At 47.0% G+C, this 22,161-nt stretch overlaps 1 protein-coding gene and 1 long non-coding RNA gene across 3 annotated transcripts in view; one reads left to right on the forward strand and one right to left on the reverse strand.

The window, feature by feature from the left end:
* The window catches only part of Cacng8 (calcium voltage-gated channel auxiliary subunit gamma 8), a 27,666-nt gene extending 22,055 nt beyond the window's left edge, over positions 1 to 5,611 (reverse strand). Inside the window, exons 1-3 of one of the 2 annotated variants that reach the window (XM_075942819.1) lie at positions 5,547 to 5,611; positions 4,436 to 4,578; positions 1,322 to 1,781 (exon numbers count right to left, since the gene is read on the reverse strand). In XM_075942819.1, coding sequence (XP_075798934.1) covers positions 1,322 to 1,499 — 178 coding nt within the window. In that variant the 5' untranslated portion in view covers positions 1,500 to 1,781; positions 4,436 to 4,578; positions 5,547 to 5,611. Of the gene's footprint in view, positions 1 to 1,321; positions 1,782 to 4,435; positions 5,280 to 5,546 lie in introns of those variants that run through there. The other variant, XM_075942816.1, reaches the window with a different exon arrangement.
* LOC142832434 (uncharacterized) overlaps positions 5,051 to 22,161 on the forward strand; it is a 25,115-nt gene continuing 8,004 nt past the window's right edge. Inside the window, exon 1 of the long non-coding RNA XR_012907227.1 lies at positions 5,051 to 6,548. This is a non-coding gene — a long non-coding RNA (uncharacterized LOC142832434). The remainder of the gene's footprint in view (positions 6,549 to 22,161) is intronic.

Genomic DNA, 22,161 nt, shown 5'->3' on the forward strand with positions numbered 1-22,161 from the left:
CACCCCGAGTCTTGCTTCACAGCCTCTATATGCATGACAGATATACAGGAAATTTGCATGAAAGAATTACTAACATGGGGGATGGGATAGAGAAGGAGCGAAGAGAAAGATAGCAGGCGTCCTGGACAAGAAGGGTCCGGAAGGAGATAGGTTTGAGCCTGAAAGCAGCACCCAAAAACAGAAAATACTTGGAGGGAGAGTGGAGAAGCAAGGGGTCGGAGAAGAGGAAGCATCCCAGGAGTCCGCTAGGAAGGCATGAGGCTGTGGAGATGGAGCAGAACTGTCCAAATAACTAGAAAGACCAGGATGTGAGCTTGGGAGAAGTTCTGATGGGGAAAGTTGCTAAGCGCTGCAGATGAAGAGAAGACGGCCTCCAGCAGGGAGAGAGAGCAAGAGAGACCAGAGGAGGCATAGCTTTGTTTCAATTCTGGAAGCCAACAGGAGAGGAAAGATGTGAGGAAGTGACGAGAATTGGCAGGGCAGGTGAGATGGCCTGTGTGTGAAGCTGCTTGCTGCTGAGTGGAACAGCCTGGAACCCACAGAGTGGGAGGAGATTATCAACTCCTTCAAGTTGCCTTTGCCTTCCACATTCACACTGGAACTAGCACTCACTAGATAATACATAGATAGATGGATAGATAGATAGATAGATAGATAGATAGATAGATAGATAGATAGATAGATAGAGATAGAGAGAGATACATAGCTAGATAGACAGATGAATACATAGATAGATGGATACATAGATAGATACATAGATAGATACATAGACAGACAGGATAAAAAAATTTAAGGAGGCCAAAGAAATGGTTCAGTAGTGAAGAGTACTCGCTGCTCTCCCAAAAGACCAGAGTCCAGTTCCCAGCACCCATATCGCACAGCTTACAAGGTTTTAATAACTAACTCCAGGGGATCAGAGGCTCTGTTCAAGCTTGCATGGGTATTTGAACACATGCACGTATTTAAAACACTGACACACAGAAATACGTGTACAGTAATTCCACACGGCTCACAACCATCTCTAACTCCAGTTCCAGAGGACCCAGCACCCTCTTTCCCACCCCAAAGGTTACGGAGCATGCCCGTGGTACATAGTCGAACCTACAGGTGACGCATCCATCCACATCATCAAATAAAATAAGAGAAGCACAGAAGAAGGGTTGGGAGGTAGGGCAGAGGAATGCGTGGAATCACAGAGGCTCCAGCAGGGAAGCACACCCCTGGAGACCTTGAGATGGAGACTCAGAACACATTAGCCGTCAATTTGCTGGAGGCACAGGCGTCAGTGGAGGTGGCCAGCCAGGGCCTTCCTGCACCCTACCTTCCAGGCAGCATATCCGCCAGAGGCCTGAGTGTGTAAGGCCCCCAGGGTCCTTCTTCTCCGAGGAGCCGCTGCCCCCACGGTGGGGTGGTCCATCATCACCTGCGGTGAGGTTGGTGGTGTTGCAGATGAGAGCTCGTGTGTAGAGCCAGTAGTCAGTGCTGATGGCGATGGTCATGAGTCCAAAGGCCGCAAACGCGCCTACGGTGGTCAGCAATACCTGAACGCCCTTTTCGCACCACAAACCCCTCTCTTCATTCCAACGTTTCAATGACTCCAGTTTGACCACAGGCAGCCGGGGGGCCGTGGGCCACCACCGGGGCAGCGGAGGTGGGGCCGTGCCGGCGGCTGGGGGGGTCACAACACAGGCAGAAGCGGGGGCCTCGAAGGGCCAGAGGGGATGGAGGCAGCAAGCAGGTGGCTGCGGAGGCGGAGGTCAGAGTGAAGCCATGGTCTCCAGCTGGTGGAGGCAAGAGAGGGAGTTAGTTCTGTTGAGATGGTCTCTTTTTGCTCAAAACTGCTCTCCTGTTAATTGCTAATGTCTTTTTCTAACTTTCTTTTTGTTTTTTGTGTGGGTTTTTTTTCTTTTCTTTTCTGATTTTTTAGACAGGGTTTCTCTGTGTAGCTTTGGACCCTGTCCTAACACTTACTCTGTAGACCAGGGTGGCCTTGAACTCACAGAGATCTGCCTGCCTGCCTCTGCCTCCCTGGGTGCTAGATTAAAGGCCTGCGCTACCATCACCCGACCTTTCCTGCGAATTTCTACTGAAAGATTGTACTTTATCAGCCCATATACTCAGAGGTCATGACCCAGCCCCCTTGATTTCTCTCCTGTGATCCCCACTGCCCTCTTAGGAACCCAACCCTTGATTCAAACTCCACTGTTAGCTCCTCCTAAGGAGGTCCCTGTGTCTCTCACTGCTTAATTCCCCTGACCCCCATTCCCAGCCTTCCCACATACAGTAACATACATAAACACACACTCACACACACACGCATGCACACACACAGGCTCTAGGGCACTGCTGAGGAAAAGCCTGTTCATACTTCTCCAATTTAGAAACCACACTCTCAGATGCAGCTGTACCTGGTAGGTGTTGGCCTAACCTGCATAAAGCCCTGCGTTTGATCGCAATCACAACATCAACGGGACAGGGTGGCATATGCCTGTAATCCCAGCACTCAGGAGGTAGAGTCAGGAGGATCAGCTCAAGGATGTCCTTGGCTACACTGCAAGTTGGAGGCCAGCCTGGGCTACTTCTAAAGAAAAACAAACAAAAATTGCCCATTAATTCCATGGTTTGGTTTTGTTTTTCCCCTCCTTGACAGAATGCCTCCCTCCCTGACAAAAACATCTTTGAAGTACCAGAAGATTAAATAAAAATTCTGATACTGGACTCCTACCTGAGAAATCCCAAGTTAATGGGTCTGAAATGTGGTCAAGCACCTAGGGCTTTTCAAAAGCTCCCTGGGGAATTTCCAGATCTCCTAGGCTTGGAAGACTACACCCCAATCTCTACCACTTGGATTCTCGCAGCCCCCCCCCCCCCCGTCCCTAGTGAGTCATTCACCCATCTCCCTTCCAACCCTAGAGGCCTGCTATGTTTTGGACTCAAAGAAAACTTCACCTCTGTCTTGCTTTCCAGTGTTTGGAACCTTGTCTCCGTTCTCCCTACAACTCACACAAACTCATCTTTCCCGTTGCTTTCTCCTCCATTAAGAAAAATTTGCTCTGTGAGCTTCACAAGGTTTCCCACTCACAGCCTTTGCTTTCTCCAGACCCCAATTCCCTCCCATTCAGAAATGTCCCAAAATATAATCGCCTTCCCCTGTTCTGCCCAGCAAGCCTTGGCTCTTGCCTTCAGCAGAGACATCTCGCTACAGCTTCAGTAGTCTACCAATTCTAGATCTTCCCAGGTGACTCTGAACCCCACACTCTAACAGATTAGAACTTGTCGTCCCCAACTTTTGTTTTAACATCATAGAGAATCCTCTTCCCTTTTGCCTATTTCTTCCACACACCACAGCTTTCAGCATCTGTCTCACTGAGGAAAATCCCCTCCTCAGGCCCCGCAGATTCTCTGGAACATCCCCAGTCTTTCCTCATAACAGTCTCACCTGTGCAGAAACTTAGCCCCCATCATCTCCAAAAAAGAAACACACACAAAAAAGAAAGCAAGCTACGAAACTACAACTCCCAGTTCCAGACAGTTTGCTCCCTGGCCATTCATTTCTCCCTTCTATGAGATCCCCACCGCTGTGCCTCTTCCTGGCTGTGTTGCCCTCACCTGTTTCAACCTCTTCCCCTGATTCTTTCCCAAATCCCAGTGAAGAAGGAGTCTGGAAGCTCCGAGGATGAGAGGCACCAACTAGAAACCCCAGGTCCCAGTACAGGGTGACCTTGGCCTCCCAGTTTCCTCTCTAGCTCCACCACCCCCACCAGCTGGCCCTGGACTGGGTCTGCTCCCAGGAGGGGCTGTAGAGAAAGGTTGTCTATGGGGGGTGTCTCCATGGCAACGGGCCTAGTCCCCACACGTGTGTTCCTGCCTACACACACACACACACACACACACACACACCATCACACACACACACACCATCACACACGGCCCCTTCCTGGGCCCATTCCCAGCTTTCCCGTTTTTTCCAGGTTGGTCCCTAACCCAGACGGAGTTTCCCTCTTCCTGCCTCTGGACATGCCTGTGCCCCTCACCACTACCACAGCAGCCTCCTCCACTGCCTTAACAAATTGCTGCTTCCACGGACATGAGCTCTAACCCCAACATGTACCTTATTCCCAAACCTCGTGGGCCCTACATCCAGGATAAGGGGAAAGGGGACTAGGAGGGACTTTCTCCATCCATAAAGATGTAAAGAGCTTTTCATTTTTGTCAATTTGAGAGACAATCTGTTTGGCTTTGGGGACTCTTCATTGAGTCTATCTGCAACGGAGAAAGAAATAGGGGACCCCCCAATTATAAAGATTCTGGATAAAAGAGGGGGGTCACAGTCCTTCGTTTGAGAGACTAGGTGTTTTTCCTCCCAGAATTAGGGGGATTCATGGAACCTTAAATCTACTCCCACCCACCTCCGATTAATAAAAAGATCTCTCACCTCAGTTAACGGTAGATCAACTCTCCGATGCACTGGGGAGGGACGTCCAGCCCCTGCTGCCAGCACACCCCCAGAAACAACTCTGGGCTCCCAATTCTCGCTGCTTCCCCCTCCCCCAGCAGCAAGGGACCCAGGCGTCCGACCTGGTTGAGGGGATGGAGATGAGGAGGCGTATGAAGAATGGGGGTGTAGAGTGAGGGGGAGGGGAGCTGGGGGTAGCTTGGAGCTTGGGCAGTCAGGATGAGAGGGTCGGGCTTTAAAAAAAAAGGTGAGGAGACAATTTGGTTCTCGTGTCGCTGGGTAAAGTGCGGAGCTGGAAGAGAGAAGGAGGGAGGAGGGAGGGAGGGGGAGGGGAGCTGCTGAAGGATGGGGGAGCCTCCGAGAGGAGAGGGATTGGGGGGAAGGGAAGTGGTTGGGGAGCGGGGTCTGAGTGGCAGGAGGAAGCTGAGGAAGAAGAGAGATAGATTCAGAGAGGGAGGGAGACAGAGAGAGACAAGGAGAATCGGAAAGAGAGAGAGACCCAGAGACTGAGAACAGAGGTGGGGGAGGGAGGAATTTGGGGGAGGCAGTGACTGGTAGCAGAAGGAAGTTGAGGAGACACACACAGAGAGAAATATCCAGAGAGAGAAGGGGACAGAAGCAGGAAGAGATGCAAAGAGAGAACAGCAAGAGATGAGGGAGAAATAGAAGGGTAGGGGGAGGCTGGGGGAGGGTGTGGGGGAGAGCGAAGAAGAGGGGGTCGGGGTCTGGGAAACAGAAGGGAATAGGAGTAAGAGATAGTCCATCCAGAGAAGAGGGAGGAGAGACGGTGGGAAGAGAGAGACTGAGAGGATGGGAAGGAAAAGAAACTGAGGAAGGGGTGAGAAAGAAATTGGGGATGGGGGCAAGGAAGAGAGTGAGGGAGAGACACACAGAGAGAGACCGCGCGAGAGACAGCGAGACAGAGAGAGACAGAGAGACAAAGAGACTGATTATGGGAAAGGGGACCAGCTCAGATGCACTGAGGAAGGCCGAAATAGAGGGCACCTCTGCCCTCTCCCACCCGCACCCCCATCCCCCTGATCCCTACCCCCACCCCCATTTCAAAGCCATCACCCCCACCCCCACTAGCCTCCATCTCTTCAGCATGGCTTGCCGCCGCCACCGCCTCTTCCTGTTGTCATAGCAACAGGATCCAGGCGCCCAGCCAAGGTTGGCAGCGGCGGCCGGAAATGAGGGGAGGGCCTTTTTAAAAAGACCCCAGGAATGCTCTCCCCTCTTTTTCCTAAAAAAATCAAGGGAAAGCTCAACTTCTCAGGGTCCTTTTTTTCTCTTTCCCCAAGTAACGGGGCCAAAGATTTCTTCTAAATGAACCATAATTCATTTACAAGCATAGCAAGCATTTTGAGTTTTCTCAACAATTTTCTTTTTCTTGGTACCCTCTGCTCCTACCGTAGTTTAACCCTGATGGAAAAGGAGGATGCCGTTCGGTTCCCATCGAGACCAGAATCAGGTTAAGGAGCAAAGAGGAGAAATAAAGGTATCCAGGACCAGGCTGGAGAGCTAGGCAACAGTTTTGAACATAGCTGTCACTTCTAGAACTAACCAGTGAGTATGGGTTGGGCCAATTTGAGGCAGAAAATTGATGATTATAACTTTAGTCTTGGTCTGAATTTCAGAGATGACCCTTTGCTTCTGGGTGACCTTGGACCAAACATTTCCTGTCCTAAACTTAGCCATTCTAGGGAACAAAGTTATCTTCAGATAAAATGAGAACAACTTGAAAAGTCACTTTACACATTTTTTTTTAAGAACCGTGCAAATTGAGCCAGATGTGGTGGTCACATCTGGGGTACCAGGGAGGTAGAGACAGGTACAACACAGGGAGTTTGAGGTCAGCCTGAGCTACATGGTGGGGGTGAACCACAAAAATCTTAAGAACTAGCTAGGGGTTGTCTCTGTGTTGGGCTAGACAGCTTATGGATTATTTTATCTCATGAAATTCTTATAAAATCGTTGCTAAAGTGGGCAAGTTGAGACTCTTGAGATGTGAGGCCGTTCATTCAAAATCACCCAGGGGTTGCAGGCAGAGCTGGGTTGAAGAAGACTCTTTGTGGAGAGAGACCAGCAACGGGTAAGTTTCAGAAACTTTTCTTTAGTGTGTGAGTATGCGTGTGTGTGGTGTGCATGTGAGTGAGGAAGGGTGTGTGCCATGGCTTGCGTGTGAAGGTCAGGGGACAACATGCAAGGTTGACCCTCCCCTGATACGGCAGGGGTCCTGGAAGTGAAACTAAGGTGGTTAGGATTGCATGACAGATGCTTAGATGGGCCGAGTCATCTCGCTGACATTTAAACATACCTTTGCCAGGGCATTTCTCCATCTTGGGGACTCATGGAGGACACCTATGTTCCTCTCTCCATCATTTACCTGATTTTGTATCTCTGGGTACCCAGTTTCTCAAAAAATTCCACTAGTTTTCCTTTCTCTTCATTCTCCTGTTTCTGTTTTGTTGTTTCTCTTCAGTTTTTTAAGACAATGTCTCAGTTTGTAGGTCAGGCTGGCCTGGGACTCATCCTATAGCTCAGACTGGGCTCAAACTCAAGACAATCCTCCTGTCTCGGTTTTGACAAGTATGCATCAGGACACCAACTTACCTTGGTATTGTTTATCTCAGTTCATTTCATCCCCACCATGCCCCCTGAGGGACTAGAGTTTGGAAGAACATCCTAACGCCTCTGGTTTAGAAGCAAATAAAAATAACCCCTAAGGGAAGGAAGGGACCTGGAATCCACTTGTCAGTTCGGGGTATATTTTTTCATCATCTTTTGCCAGGGAGAGGAATATAACAGACACAACAATGACAACTAATATAAATTGAACGTTTAATTTGCAGACTCAGTACCTTACAGGCATCGGCTCAGTCTTTTCGAGAAACAATTCAGAGGTTAGCCCCCATTCTGTTTTGTTTTATTATTTTTTGTTGTATATATGTATATGCATGCATTCATTTTTACATGTGTGTGCTGTGCGTGCGTGTGTGCGTGTGTGTGTGTGTGTAGAACAGAGGTCAGTGTTAAATACCTTCCTCAATTGCTCCTATCATCCCATCATAATTTTTGAGACGGGGTCTCTCACAGGCCTGGAGCTTGAGGGTTCTGTTAGACTGGCTGGCCAGCAGACCCCAGGCATCTTCCTGTCTCCTCCCCTCTAGAACTGAAATTATAGATAGGCACACTTTGCCACACTTGGATGTTTACGTAGGTGCTAGGAATCTGAACTCCGGTCATCATGCTTTTGCTGCAAGCTTTTCCCTGACTGAGCCACCCCTACAGTTTCTAGTTATTTATGTGCTTTGTTTTATTATTTTAAAAGACAAGTTCTCATATGTCCCAGACTGGCCAGAAATTCACTCTGCAGCCAAAGATGACCTTGAATTTCTTGTCTCTCTCTCCTGAACTTTGAGATTTGGGGTGTGCAACAGCATACCTAGTTTTTAATTGCTCGATTCATTACATTTTATTTTCGTGAGATTTTGGGTGGTGAGAGGAATATGCACAACATAGTATTTATGTGCACACCAGATGACAGCCAACGGGCGTTGGTTCTCTCCGCCAGTAAATCCCAGCAGTTGAACTCAGATCATCAGGCCTGACGGTGAGCACCTGCTGCCTGGTGAGCCACACAGTCAGTCCATATATACATTGAGAAAAGGTCTTATTATGTAGACCAGACAGGCTTTAAACTTACATCAGCCTTCCTTGCTATGGGATGCTTCTCTTTCTTACCTTCAGTTTTCACTTCTATAAAACGGGAGCTAAACTAGATATGGTGATACATACCTTTAATCCCAGCACTTGGGAGACCGAGCAAGGAAGGCTGTGACAACCAAAGTCTTCAGAACCATCCCAAGACCTTTGAGAGACAAAAATCATCCACAGCTGAGACATGTTCACATAAAATAATTAGCCACTGGGAGCTAATTGCCAACTTTATTTTTATTTTAAATTAAAATGAATTTCCTAAACAAATCAGTATTCCTAGTAACTACTTTTTACAGAAAAGAACCAAATAGTACATGAGGGATTTTAAGAAAAACAGTTCAGCCAATTGTGTCTCAAATTCCGTATTTTCTGGGGAAAGGCTATTAGTAGGGCTTTATTGCTGTTGTTGTCGTTGCTCTAGAGTTCTATGTTTTATTTTATACATATAAATTTCTGGCTTGCATCTATGTAATGCACCACATGTGTGCCTGGTACAGGAGAGGTCAGAAGAGGGAGTCTGACCTCTTGGAATTGGAGGTACAGATGGTTATGAGTCACCATGTGTGTGCTGGGAATTGAACCTGAATTCTCTATAGGAGCAGCAAACACTCCAAACCACTGAGCCATCTCTCTGTTTCCATCGTGTGTGTGTGTGTGTGTGTGTGTGCATGAGCACATACTCATGCGACATACACTAGTATAAGTGTGGACTATTCCTTTGAGGCAGGGTCTGTCCCTGTACCAGGACATGGGGCTTTACTCTGGAAGCAAACAAGCAAGCTTTAGAGGACTGCCCCCTCCAAGTTTCAGCCCATTTTGGAGTTGAAGTTATAGAAGTTTGCAAACACCCAACTTGTGGAGTAGGAGCTGGGACTTGAACCATGATGGTCATGAATGTGTGGCGAGCGCTCTTACATACAGAGCCAACTCTCTGACTTTGTAAGTGTTTTAAATTATGTACTCTCTTGGGGCCTGGTGTGGTAGCACTCACCTTTCATCCCAGTGCTCAGGAAGCAGAAAGGATCTGTGTGAGGCCAGCCAAGGGTACATAGTAAGACCCTGTCTCAAAGGGGGAAAATGGTATTTCTTCTCTGACTTTCCTTGACATTTCTAAGTAATGATTACCTTTGGATGTGTCTCATGATGCATTATCTATTGTTTTTTTTTTTTTTGGTTTGTTTGTTTCTCTGATAGATAATGGTTTTACTCACTTTTTTCTCCCTTCCTTCAGATATAAATTTTTTATATTGCTAGCTGTTTTCTATATGTTAAATGATACATAATTAGGACATTTACTGTTCTGGGGACCAAAAAGAGCACATATTTATTTATTATTTATTTGTTTTAATTTATTTATGTGTTTTCAGAAGCTGGTTTTGTTTGTTTTGGTTTGTTTTTTATAAACGGTTTCACATGGCCTAGGTTTCCCTTGAACATTCTCTGTAGGCAAGGATAGCCTTGAACTTGTGATTCTCCTGCCTCCACCTCTCAAGTATTGATTACAGATGTGCACTACCATACCTGATTTATACAGTGCTGGCTGTGGATTGAACTCATGATTTTGTGCACACACTATGCAAACACTCTCCCTACTGAGCCGCATCCCCAGTCCCTGTAGTGTCTTTATAAAGCGCGCTACCAGTGCTAGAGAGATGCGTTACCAGGTAGACAAATTTGCCATGAAATCCTGATGACCTCAGTTCAACCCTCAGAACCCACATAAAAAGTCGGATGTGGCACATGGCTCACATCTGTAATCCCATCTCTCCCACGGTGAACCAGGAGAATTACTCAGAAGTTCATAGACCAGCTGGAATATACAACAAAGAAGACCCTGTCATAACCACAAGGTGGATGGGCCATGGAAATGGCTCAGTTTGTAAATGCTTTTGCTGCACAAGTCTGACAAACTGAGTTCAAGTCCCAGGACCCAGAGTAGAGGGAAAGAGACAGTTCAGAGCCACCCTCTGACCCCCATATGCACACCCACATTCAGACACCTTCACAAAAAGACTAATAAATTTATAGGGAAAAAATAGGAGGGAACCGACTCTCAAAAATGTGTTCTTTAGCCTCCTAACCTCCACTTGCACGCTGTGGTACATGTGTATCTGTAAGCACATATGCACGCTCACACACACACACACACACACATACACACACACAGCCTACTATAGAGAGAGCCATGGTACAGAGAATTTTGATTGACAGCAAGAGAATAAAGAACTTCTGACTACAGGGCAGTGAATTCTGTACAGCTTTCATGAGTTTGGCCATCTCTCCCAGCCCAAGTTCCAGATAAGACCAAGCCAGTCCATGGTTTCAGGTTTGAGAGACCCTGGTCACAGCACCATATATCTTGTTTGACCCTGATCTGCAGAAGCTTCGGGATGATTGGTATGTGTCGCTTGAAGCTATAGGCCTTCTGCTATTTTGACAGATGACGAATATGTCCTATAAAGCATCACACTGTGAAGGGCACACACGCTGCTCAGCCACTGTTACTTTAGCACTTGAAGCCTTCTGTTCCAACAGTCAGGCCTCGTGTAGGTACCCTTCCCTCTCGGTTCCCTTCTCCCTGCTCTGCCCCCAGCCCACACCACTAGCCTCTCGATGTCTTCTTACTTGATCCTGACTGTGCAGCATCATAGCTGGTCCTGTCCTTCTTCCTCTTAGACTCCTCCTTGGCTCCCTGTGCATCCTCAGGAGAAAAGCCAGGCTCCTTAACTGAGTCTTCATGACAAAAACATGGGCCTCAAGGCAGGATATGCCCTTGGCTGCATCCTTATGATACAGTCGCTCTCCTACCCAGCTCAGCCCACAGACGTCTGCCCACTCCTTTTGATGTCGTTTGATTTTCAAACAGTGGTTAATTAATTAATAGCGTGCATTATGAGCACATGTCGTGTTGCAAGTGTGGAGGTCAGAGGAGAACTTTCAGGAGTCAGGGTTCTCCACTATGTGGGTTCCAAGGAGCAAACTCAGATCGTCAGTATTGGTCATAAGTCAGAACCTCAACACACTAAGGCTTCTCCTTTGGCCTTCCATCACTTTTTAAAAATCATTCTTTTAAAGTTATATTGAGGTGTGTATGGAGGCGGGGTATTTGCTGTTTCCTCTAAGTGTGGTTTCCTGCAGAAGCCAGAAGATGGCCTGGCATCTCCTGGAGTTGGAGTTTTTTGGTTTTTCGAGACAGGGTTTCTCTGTACCTTTGGTGCCTGTCCCGGACTCGCTCTTGTAGACCAGGCTGGCCTCGAACTCCCAGAGATTGGCCCTCCTCTGCCTCCAGAGTGCTGGGCTTAAAGGCGTGCGCCACCACCGCCCGGCTTAAAGGGAATCTTTTTTTTTATTTATTTATTAAAGATTTCTGCCTCCTACCCGCTACCGCCTCCCATTTCCCTCCCACCCCCCCAATCAAGTCCCCCTCCCTCGTCAGCCCAAAGAGCAATCAGGATTCCCTGCCCTGTGGAAAGTCCAAGGACCACCCAACTCCATCCTGGTCTAGTAAGGTGAGCATCCAAACTGCCTAGGCTCCCACAAAGCCAGTACGTGCAGTAGGATCAAAACCCGGACTGAAATCCCAAGGTCCAAATCAGGAGCAGAAGGAGAGAGAGCACGAGCAAGGAACTCAGGACCGCGAGGGGTGCACCCACACACTGAGACAATGGGGATGTTCTATCGGGAACTCACCAAGGCCAGCTGGCCTGGGTCTGAAAAAGCCTGGGATAAAACCAGACTCGCTGAACATAGCGGACAATGAGGACTGCTGAGAACTTAAAGGGAGTCTTGAACCAAACTCAGGATGAGCAAAAGTGCTCTTAACCACTGAACTCTCTCTCTAGCTGCTTCAGTCTACTCTTAAAAGATTCAGCCTCAACCGGACATGGTGGCACGCGCCTTTAATCCCAACACTCAGTAGGCAGAGGCAAATGAATCTCTGAGTTCAAGGCCAATCTGGTCTACAGAACTAGTTCTGGGACAATCATGGCTTCACAGAGAAACTCCGTCTCAAAAAATACCAAACAAACAAACAAAAAAGATTCACCCTTATCCTTGCTGTGATGGTACACACCTTTAATCCAAAAAATTGGGGGGTTGAGGCATGTATGTGGCTGAGGAATTTAAAGTTAGCATTAGTTGCATAGCAAATTTCAACTCAGTCTGGACCATATAGACCAGGTGTCTCAAAAACAAACAGGAGTTGGCCAAATTTCTCAGTGGTTAAGAGCACTTACTGCACTGGGCAGTGGTGGTGCACGCCTTTAATCCCTTGCACTTGGGTGGCAGAGGCAGGTGGATTTCTGTGAGATCAAGTCAGCCTGATCTACAGAGTGAGTTCCAGGACACCCAGGGCCACACAGAGAAATCCTGTCTCAAAAAAACAAAACAAGCAAACAAAATAACAGGACTGAAGGTGGAGCTCAGTTGATTTGGGTGCTTGTCTAGCATGGATGAAGCCCTGGGTTCATTCGCCAATGCTGCATCAGACAAGGTGTGATCCTGACTGCCTGAAATCCCAGCAGTCTGGAGACAATCAGGAGAATTCAAGAATTCAATGTCCTTCTTGACTACAAATGAGTTCAAGACCAGCCTGGCCTACATGAGTCCTTGTCTTAAGAATAAAATAAGGTCCAGTGAGATACTTAGCAGGAGACTGTTCTTACGGCCAAGCCTGAGGACCTAGGTTTATTCCCTAAGGATGCACACAGAGGAAGCAGAGAACTGACTTTCACAAATTGTCCTCTGACCTCCACAGGCATGCTGTGGCACTTGCATCCCCCCCCCAAAACTTATGAATAAATAAATATATCTTTTAATATAAAAAAGTTCACCTTCAATCCTCATTCTTCCAGGAAGCCTTCCCTGATTGCTGCAGTCTGTATCCTTGCTATGTTTCCAATTTGCCCTGTGCTACCTCCACCAGCACCCAGGTACCCCACCTAGTGGTTGGTGTGTGGAATCTATCTTGCCTGTCAGCGCAGAGATGACCAAAGCAGGAATGGGTCTGACTCGCTTCGGCCCCACTCCCACAGCCAGTAGATGGGAGGTCTCTGTCCCCGGATACCAAATGGGTGGCTCAGTGAACGAATGAATGGAGTCTGGGAATAAGTGGGTTTGTTCTCCGCAGTCCCTACCCTGAAGCGTCAGCTCTATCCTCCCATCACCCGAAGCCTCCGGTCCCTTGCATCCTCTCCCCAGGTGTTTGTCATCAGCCACAGCTGGGGCCTTTGTGTTTCTGGAGAGGAACAGAGAGTGGCTGCTCGGCTCTCCTTCCCATCGCATCGGGGGAAGGATGATAATCAGCGCTTCTAGAATGTCCTCATTCAGGGTGAAGTGGAAATGTCCCAGCTCTGGGGAGTCAGGTGGTCTGTGTTTCACATGCTGTTTTTCCCGGTCTCCCCCAAGGCATCCAGAGCCAGTGCCTCACCCTCTCCCCACTGGGTCTCTTAATCTGCACAAGGGAAAGGTTGCCCGAGCGAGCCCCCTCTGGAGGGGACATTTTACAACAGAGATTCAAAACAGCACACCCAGAGAGTCTTGGAAGAGCTGTGACGATGTCCATGGTGCTCCTGAAATTATATACAGAATTTGTGAGTATGTGTATTCCCACAACGCATTGGAGATTTGTAGCTTTTATCTGATTCTCAAAGAGATCTCTAATGTCTGTATTAATTTTTAAAAAAAGGCAGAGGCTGGGGTGTGGCTCAGCGGGTAGAGAGTGACTGTCTAGCATGGATGAAACCCTGACTTCCATCCCCAGCACAGCATAAACCAGGCATAGAGGTACCCCCTCCCCCATACTCCTAGTACTTGGTGAGTAAAAGCAAAAGTGTTAGAAATTCAAGGTCACCTTCCCAATGTGAAGTGAGTTTGGGGCCAGGTTAGGCTATGTGAGGCCTGTTTTAAAAAAGATAGATAGATAGATAGATAGATAGATAGATAGATAGATAGATAGATAGATGATAGGAGGTAGATACATAGACAGACAGAGAGGGAGAGGCGGAGACAGAGGGAAAGTGTTAGTGTTGTTATTTGTTCTTTTATTCTTTTGGTACTTTGCCTCTTTGGGGGGGGGGCACCACTCAGCTACCAAATAAATCACACACAGAGCCTTATTCTTACTTATGAATGCCCAACCTTCGCTTGACTTGTTTCTAGCCAGCTTTTCTTAACTAATTATCCCATCCAACTTTTGCCTCTGGGCTTTTTTCTTCTCTTACTTCTGTAATCTTACTGTAACTTTTACTCCCTGGCTGGCTGTGTGATTGGGTGACTGGCCCCTGGCATCCTCCTTTCTTCCTCCTCCTTTTCTTGCTCCTTGATCTTTCCTTCCCAGATTTCTCTTTCTGTTCATTCTGTCTGCCTGCCAGCCCCACCTATCCTTTCTCTTGCCTCACTATTGGCTGTTCAGCTCTTTATTAGACCAATCAGGTGTTTTAGACAGGCAAAGTAACAGAGCATCAGAAGAATTAAGCTAATGCAGCATAAAAGAATACAACACATCTGGGCACCATTAAACAAATGTTCCACAGCATAAACAAATATGATACATCTTAAAATAATGTTCTACAACAAGAAAGAGAGACAGTACATAGAAGAGTAGATTAGCTACGGCAATAGAAAAGAATGGAAAGGGAAGAAGGAATATAGGTGAATGGGTAATACCTAGAGCCAGTATTTGGAACTTCACTATAATCACATCTTAGACCAGAAGAATCTTTGCTGCAGATGGTGGCCACTGCCTACCAACACATTTGCAGAATCCCTACAGATGCCAGTCTTCCATCTTAACTTGTACAGAAAGCACTTGTTTTACCCTGGAGGCAAAACCCTTCCAGGTGAGAGTCACTGACCTAAAAGAAGAAACTGCTAATGGTCACATCACCTAGGGATGAGGCCGGAACTAAAAAGAATACAAATTGTAAAGTCATCTTGTTTCTCTTTCTCTCCTACTCTTATTTTATTTCCTTTATTTCTGATACCAGAGGTCGGACCCAGAACCCTGTGCATGCTGGGCAGTTGTTCTACCACTGAGCCACTATCTCCAGCCCCTCACTGGAGCACACCAGGGGCTCTACCCTCTAATCCATGCCACCAGGACATCCCTCACCGGCACTCCACCTCTGAGCCAAGACTCTGAACCACCTGTTCTCTTTGTAGCCTTCTGTGCTCCTAAAACCCTGCCTCAAAAAATACTGTTTTCCTAGGTGAATGTCTGTGTCTTCGTAGTTTAAGTGCACTGCCCACAGGGACCAGAAGAGGGCGCCAGATCCCTGAAGTTGAGGTTACAGGCAGTTAGTTGTGAGTCACCCAACGTGGGTGCTGGGAACCCAACTCAATGGTCTGAAAAGGCAATGTACGCTCTTAACCACTGAGCTTTCCAGCCCTGAAAACTTCTTTTCTTTTTAGAAGCATTTTAAAATATTTTTATTTAATGTACCTGTATGAGTGTATATTCATATTTAATTTAATATATGTGCCAGTGCCCACGGAGGCCAGAAGACGGTGTCAAATCCCTTGGAGGGATTGTAAGCAGTTCAGTCAGCATGGGTGCTGAGAATTGAACCCTGGTCCTCATGACTGAGTGAGGTGCATTCTCAACCACGGGGCCATTTCTTTAGCCCCAGGACTGACTCTCTCTCTCTCTCTCTCTCTCTCTCTCTCTGTGAGTGTGTGTGTGTGTGTGTGTGTGTGTACACACAGAGGTCAGAGGACAGTCTCAGGTGCCCCCCCTCGGGCACTGTCCGTCTATTTTTACTTTTTAGATATATTTATTTTATATGCTTGAGTGCTTTGCCTACACGTATGTACATATACCATGTGCATGCCTGGTGCTCTCAGAAGTTAGAAGAAGGTGTCAGATGTCCTAGAACTGGAGTTACAGATGTTTGTGATCTACTGTGTGTTAGGAAACAAACCTTGATCTTTCTTGGTCTTTGCAAGAGCAGTGGGTCCTCTTAACTGCTGACCTCCCTCCAGCCTCAGGATCTCAAGTTTGAAGATAGCCCTGGCTATTCATCAAGGTTCCGTGCAGCCTAGACTCCACAGTGAGAGACTAGCTTAATAAATAGCTAGACCACAGCATGCTTACATAAGCAACTTGCTTTTGCGAAAACTCTCTAGGGAGTTCCAAAACAAAAGAAGCATATGCAGATGCTTTAAAAAAAATCTATGCAACCCATGTCCTAATAGAAGGAGGGGCGGTTCGTGTAGCCATGCTGGGGCCTCAGCCCAACTACTTGTAAGATTAGACAGGAGGAGAGTAAATGGGAGGCCGACCTGGGCTACCGAGTGAATTCAACACAAGTCTGGGCAAATTAGTGAGACTGTGTCTCAAAATAAAAATTCAAAAAGGGCTAACTGGGCAGTGGTGATGCGTGCTTTTAATCCCAGCACTCGGGAGGCAGAGGCAGGTTGATCTCTGTGAGTTCAAGACCAGCCTGGACTACAGAGCGAGTTCCAGTACAGGCTCCAAAGCTATAGAGAAACCCTGTCTCAAAAAACATAAAAACAAACCAACAAAAGCCGACTAAAGCTATAGTCTGGGTGTAGAGCCCTTGCCTCGTATGTGTGAGGTTTGGGTCCAAGTGAAAGCCCATTTCTTTGTTCATTCTATCATCTTCACACTGGTCCCAGCAGGTGGGCGGTGGTGGCCACGCCTTTAATCTCAGCACTCAGGAGGCAGAGGCCGGTGAATCTCTGTGACTTTGAGGTCAGTCTGGTCTACATAACAAGTTCCAAGAGAGCCAGAGCTGTTACAAAATCTGGTCTTGAAAAACAAACATACTGGTCCTAATGTTGCTATACTCTATATTTCATAAGGAAATAATAATATAAGGGTGAAATAAGTTTATTTAGATCCTGTTTTATTTATTTCTTGCTTCCTTAAATATTTATAAAATTTTAGTGTGTGTGTGTGTGTGTGTGTGTGTGTGTGTGTGTGTGTGTGTGTGTGTGTGGTTTGTTTGGATAGAATCTCCATCTCAAACTCCATGTATAGTTCTGCCTTAGGCTCCTGACCCTCCCAAGTCTGCCTCCTGAGTGCTGGCGTTATGGGTGTGTGCTACACCCAGCTCCATGGTAGAACTTCAGATTCATAAATCCTATTTCCAGATTCTGAATCTTCTAGCTTTTTAAATATATCCCAGGGATCCCCAGGGCTTCTGGGTCACAATTTGAGCTCCACTAATGTGTGACACTCTTCTGTAAATAACATAAGATGCAGGACACTGTGAAAACTGGTAACAGAGAGAAGTGTGGCTTCCCCGTACATAAAGGCATACCCTTTCATGGGTGAGTAGTACAGGCTCCGGGACTTCCAGGATTCAATTTTAGCTTGGTGATTTTCTAGCCGTGTGATGAGCAGAAAGTTAATTAACCTCTCCATGCCCTAGGATCTCATTTAGAAAATGAGATGATAATAACTGCCAAACCTCCACGGGTTACCGGACGTAAACGACTTAAAGCAAAGTGGCCAGTGACAGGAAGTACTTGCTAAATTATGCAACTGATTTATGCAAACTATTGTTATTAAGTGGCCTTGGAAAATAGTCAAGAAGGGTTATATAACTGATATGAAACTGGCTCCACTCCACATGTGTAGTTGGGAGGTGGAGAACTCTGAGCCTTCTGTGATGACTGTTATGTAAAATGCACACATACGTGCTTCCTGCCCACCTGTGTGTGCATTTAAACAGACACCTGTGCAAGCAACATCACAGAGTGCTTCTCAAGAGATTTGCTCAAAGGTCACGGTACCTGCTGAAGATACAACTCAGTTTGTAGAATTCATGCCCAGCACACACAAACCTGGTTTCAATCACCCACCCTCATAAAAGGCAAAGATGACCGGGCGGTGGTGGCGCATGCCTTTAATCCCAGCACTCGGGAGGCAGAGACAGGCGGAGCTCTGTGAGTTCGAGGCCAGCCTGGTCTACAGAGCTAGTTCCAGGACAGGAACCAAAAGCTACAGAGAAACCCTGTCTCGAAAAAATAAAATAAAATAAAAGGCAGAGATGATGGGACATGAGTCAGCCTTGCCTACTTGATGAGTTAGAGGCTAGTCTGGGATACATGAGACTGTCAAAAAAAAAAGCAAAAAACAAAATACAAACAAAAAAAAAACTCTACCCATCAACAAACAGAATTCTGATAGTACCTTGGCAAAGGTTCTTGCTGATGGTGGCTATGCTGGATAGTTTTATGTCAACTTGACAAAAGCCAAAGTCATCTATGAGGAGGGAACCCCAATTAAGAAAATGTTCCCATAAGATCTGGCTGTAGGTAGGCCTATAGGGAATTTTCTTAATTAGTGATTGATGCGGGAGTGCCCAGTCCATTGTGGGTGGTGCCATCCCTGGGCTGTTGGTCCTGGGTTCTGTAAGAAAGCAGGCTGAGCAAGCCAGTAAGCGGCATCCTTCCATGGCCTCTGCATCAGCTCCTGCTCCAGGTTCCTGCCCTGTTTGAGTTCCTGCCCTCACTGCTTTTTGATGATGAACTGCCCTTTCCTCCCCAAGTTGCTTTGGTCATGGTGTTTCATCACAGCAATAGTAACCCTGACTAAGACAGTGAGAGAGATACCTTGTTGGTTTGCTGTGTAGCCTGATGAACTGAGTTCGATCCTCCCCAGGTCCAGGACAGCGTTGTTCTCTGACCTCCATATGCACACACATATACTAAAGAGATTTTTTTTTCCATACAAATTTTTTGCTAGGAAGTTGTGGGGCATACCTTTAATCCCAGCACTCAAGAGGCAGAGGCAAGCAGATTTCTGTGGGTTCGAGGCTAGCCTGGTCTATAGAGTGAGTTCCAGGACAGCCAGAACTACACAGAGAAACTCTGTCTCAAAAAACAAAAGCAAGCAAACAAAATAAATAAATAAATAAATAAATAAAACCAAAACATTCCACTCTGGATTTCCTCCTCAAAATGTAGCAAAAAATAAAGCAAGATGAATGTTATTGTTCCTCTGGTTGTGAACAAACACCTGACAAAAAGAAACTTTAGGAAGAACCAAACATTTTGACTCAGTAAGAGGGCAGAAACCTGTTGGATGGTAGTGGCGCAGGCCTTTAATCCCAGCACTCAAGAGGCAGAGGAAGGTAGATGTCTGTGAGTTCAAGACCAGCCTGGTCTACAGAGTAAGTTCCAGGGTTCCAGGGCATCCAGGTCTACGAAGGAAACCGCATGTGCACAAGGAGAGGCCAGAGGAGTTTGCAGGTGTTTCTGCCATATTCCTTTTGAAACAGACCCTCTCACTCCCTCACTAAGCCAGAAGCCAGAAGCTAGCAACCCTCCTGTCTGCCCCTCACAGCGCTGGAGTTACATGCCTGTGTGGCCATGCCCAGCTATTTTTCTATGAGTGACTGAAATTTAAACTCAAGTCCTCATACCCTAGATAGCAAAGGCGCCTACCCACTGAGCTTCTGATTTCCTGTGGCTTCTGATTTTTAAAAGAGGGCATCAGCTTCCGGATTTGAGGTTGTTACGTTCTATACAAATAGCAATCGTCAGCACTTGTACCATCACCACCCCTGCTACCGGCACGACAGACAGCATCAATCTATCAGCATGGCAGACAGCACCAGTAGATAGGGACATTCTCTCCTCCTGAGCAAATCCATGTTCATAGAATTCTAATACTGTGTTCCAAGCCACCGCTAGGAATCAATTAGTCTCAGCAAAGAAGCTGAACTGTGCTTGCCATTGCGAATCTCAAGCCTAACCTTCAGAAATTCCTGGAATCATGGGAAATGACTCAGAATGTATTTCCCTCCGGGAGTCTGACCCTGCAGGATCTGAGTTCTTTCCTGAGAACCTCCCCAAATCATCCTGCCTGGTCCAGAGGGATTTGGGATCATTCTAAACCATCCCCCTCGTTTTTCTTTTTAGATAGAAAAGGAAAGCAAAGCCTCGGGAATTAAAAAGGCTCCCTCAAGGTCACAGCATGAGTTTGCATAAAATCTCAGGGGTAAAATGTGGCAGCTGGGGGTGGCAAGTGGTCTCAGCAGGGGACAGGAGCTTGCTGCCCGGCTGACACCGAGTTCATTCACTGACATCCACGTGGTAGAGGGAGAGAAGGGACTCCTGAAAGTGTCCTCTGACCTCCATGTGCGCACCACGCCCCTCATTCACCTCCTCCCGTATGTTTTTTTAAATGTAAGAGTTAATTAACTGTGAACCAAGGAAAGCCTGGACACAGGACTAGCTCACACGTTAATAGCTGAGTAACCTCATCTCCCTGTGCCTCAGTTTCTTCACCTGTACCATGGGACTAATGCTGAGTTCACAGGCTGGTGGGGAAAACCAATGACTGAAGAAACAGAACGTGTTCCCTCATGGCTGTGGTTGTGACCCACGTGTCATGGCTGCAAGGCCATTATCATTGCACAGATGAGACAGAACACGAGGCAGACATCATACTTCTTTCCAATAGCTTTCAAGATTGAGTTTATGGGGACCACGGGGTGGGGGAGGGGTGCTTTTGCCGGTGGTAGAGCACCTGCCCAGACCCCCATAGAGAGACGGGGGTGTGGCTCAGTGACACAGAGTTCTAGCTTGGTTTCCAGGATTCAGTTGTGGAGGGGGGTGAATCTCAGTTATAAATTTATCAGATATTTTATATTTTGGCTGTTCTCAGTCTCCCAGTATAGGGGAATCACAGCTCTTAGAATCCAATTTTGAGCCTTGCTCCCTCACCTATACAAACAGTGGGAATTCCTACACACCCACTGCTGCAAATGGCTCATGGGATTGTGCTCAGATGGAAGCACCTGCCTCATGGTGGATGTACGATAAATAGCTGCAGTTGCTTCTAAGCCTAGCAAAAGGGCCCAGCATGGGAAGCCCACTGTCGCCTGTACTGGGAAAGGAAGCTCGGCTCTGGGAGCCAGACTGACTTGGTGCCAGTCAAAGGCTGTCAGTTTGGAGGAGTGCTCTCATTGGCCTCGTCGGCTGAATGGGCACAAAGAGGCCAGGAAATTCAACAGGGGGCCTGAGAAGAAAGTCACATAGAGCAGTGTGAGCGGCGGGGACAGTGCAGTAAGCAGCAAGAGGAATAGCAAGAGATGGGCATTTTCTTGGTTTTGCTTTTGTTTTTGCATTGACCTTAACCCTGTGGTCATTTATTGTCCTCATACAAGAACTGAATTGAGGTGATGCTAAAATAAAACTACCTAAATAACTTAATATTTCAACACTTTCTCTCTTCTCTCCTCTCTCTCTCCTCTCTCTCTCTCTCTCTCTGAGCCCTGAAACTCTCTTCATGGCCAACGATGACCTTGAACTCCTGTTCCTCCTGCTTCCCTGTTTCCTGAGTGCCATCATGCCTGGCAGAGAATAAGACTCAGGCCTCAGATGTGCTAGGCAATCACTCTACCAGCTGAGCTACATCCCAAGTCCTTCCTTAGCTTGCTTTTTTTTTTTTGGTTGTTTTTTTTTTTTTTTTATAGTCCTGGCTGTCCTGGAACTCACTCTGTAAACCAGGCTGGCCTCAAACTCAGAGATCCGCCTGCCTCTGCCTTCTAAGTGCTGGGATTAGAGGCATGTGCCACCATTGCCTGACTTATTTTTAATTTTATTATTAATATGGGAAGGGAAGGGGCCTCAAGCACTCCATGCCAGTGTGTGTGTGTGTGTGTGTGTGTGTGTGTGTGTGTGTGTGTGTTCATGTGTATGGTCAGATGACAACTTGCAAGAATGGGCTCTAGGCACCAAGCTCAGATAGCCAGTTGAGCCATCTTGGTGGTATTAGTTTTGTTTTTTGAGAAAGCCTTGAAAGTTTGCCTAGAACTTGCAGCAATCCTCCTGTCTCTTGTCTCCCAAGTCCAGAATTACAAACCTGGTGCTGTGGTGTTCTGTTTTTGAAGACAAAGTATCGCTGTGTAGTCCTGGCTGTCCTGGAACTCACAGAGATCTGTCTGCCTCTGCCTCCTGAGTGCTAGGACAGGTGTGTGCCACCACACTTGGTAAGATCTAGTCAGTAT

Source organism: Microtus pennsylvanicus, chromosome 1 (assembly GCF_037038515.1).
Source record: "Microtus pennsylvanicus isolate mMicPen1 chromosome 1, mMicPen1.hap1, whole genome shotgun sequence".
Taxonomy (NCBI): Eukaryota; Metazoa; Chordata; class Mammalia; order Rodentia; family Cricetidae; genus Microtus; species Microtus pennsylvanicus.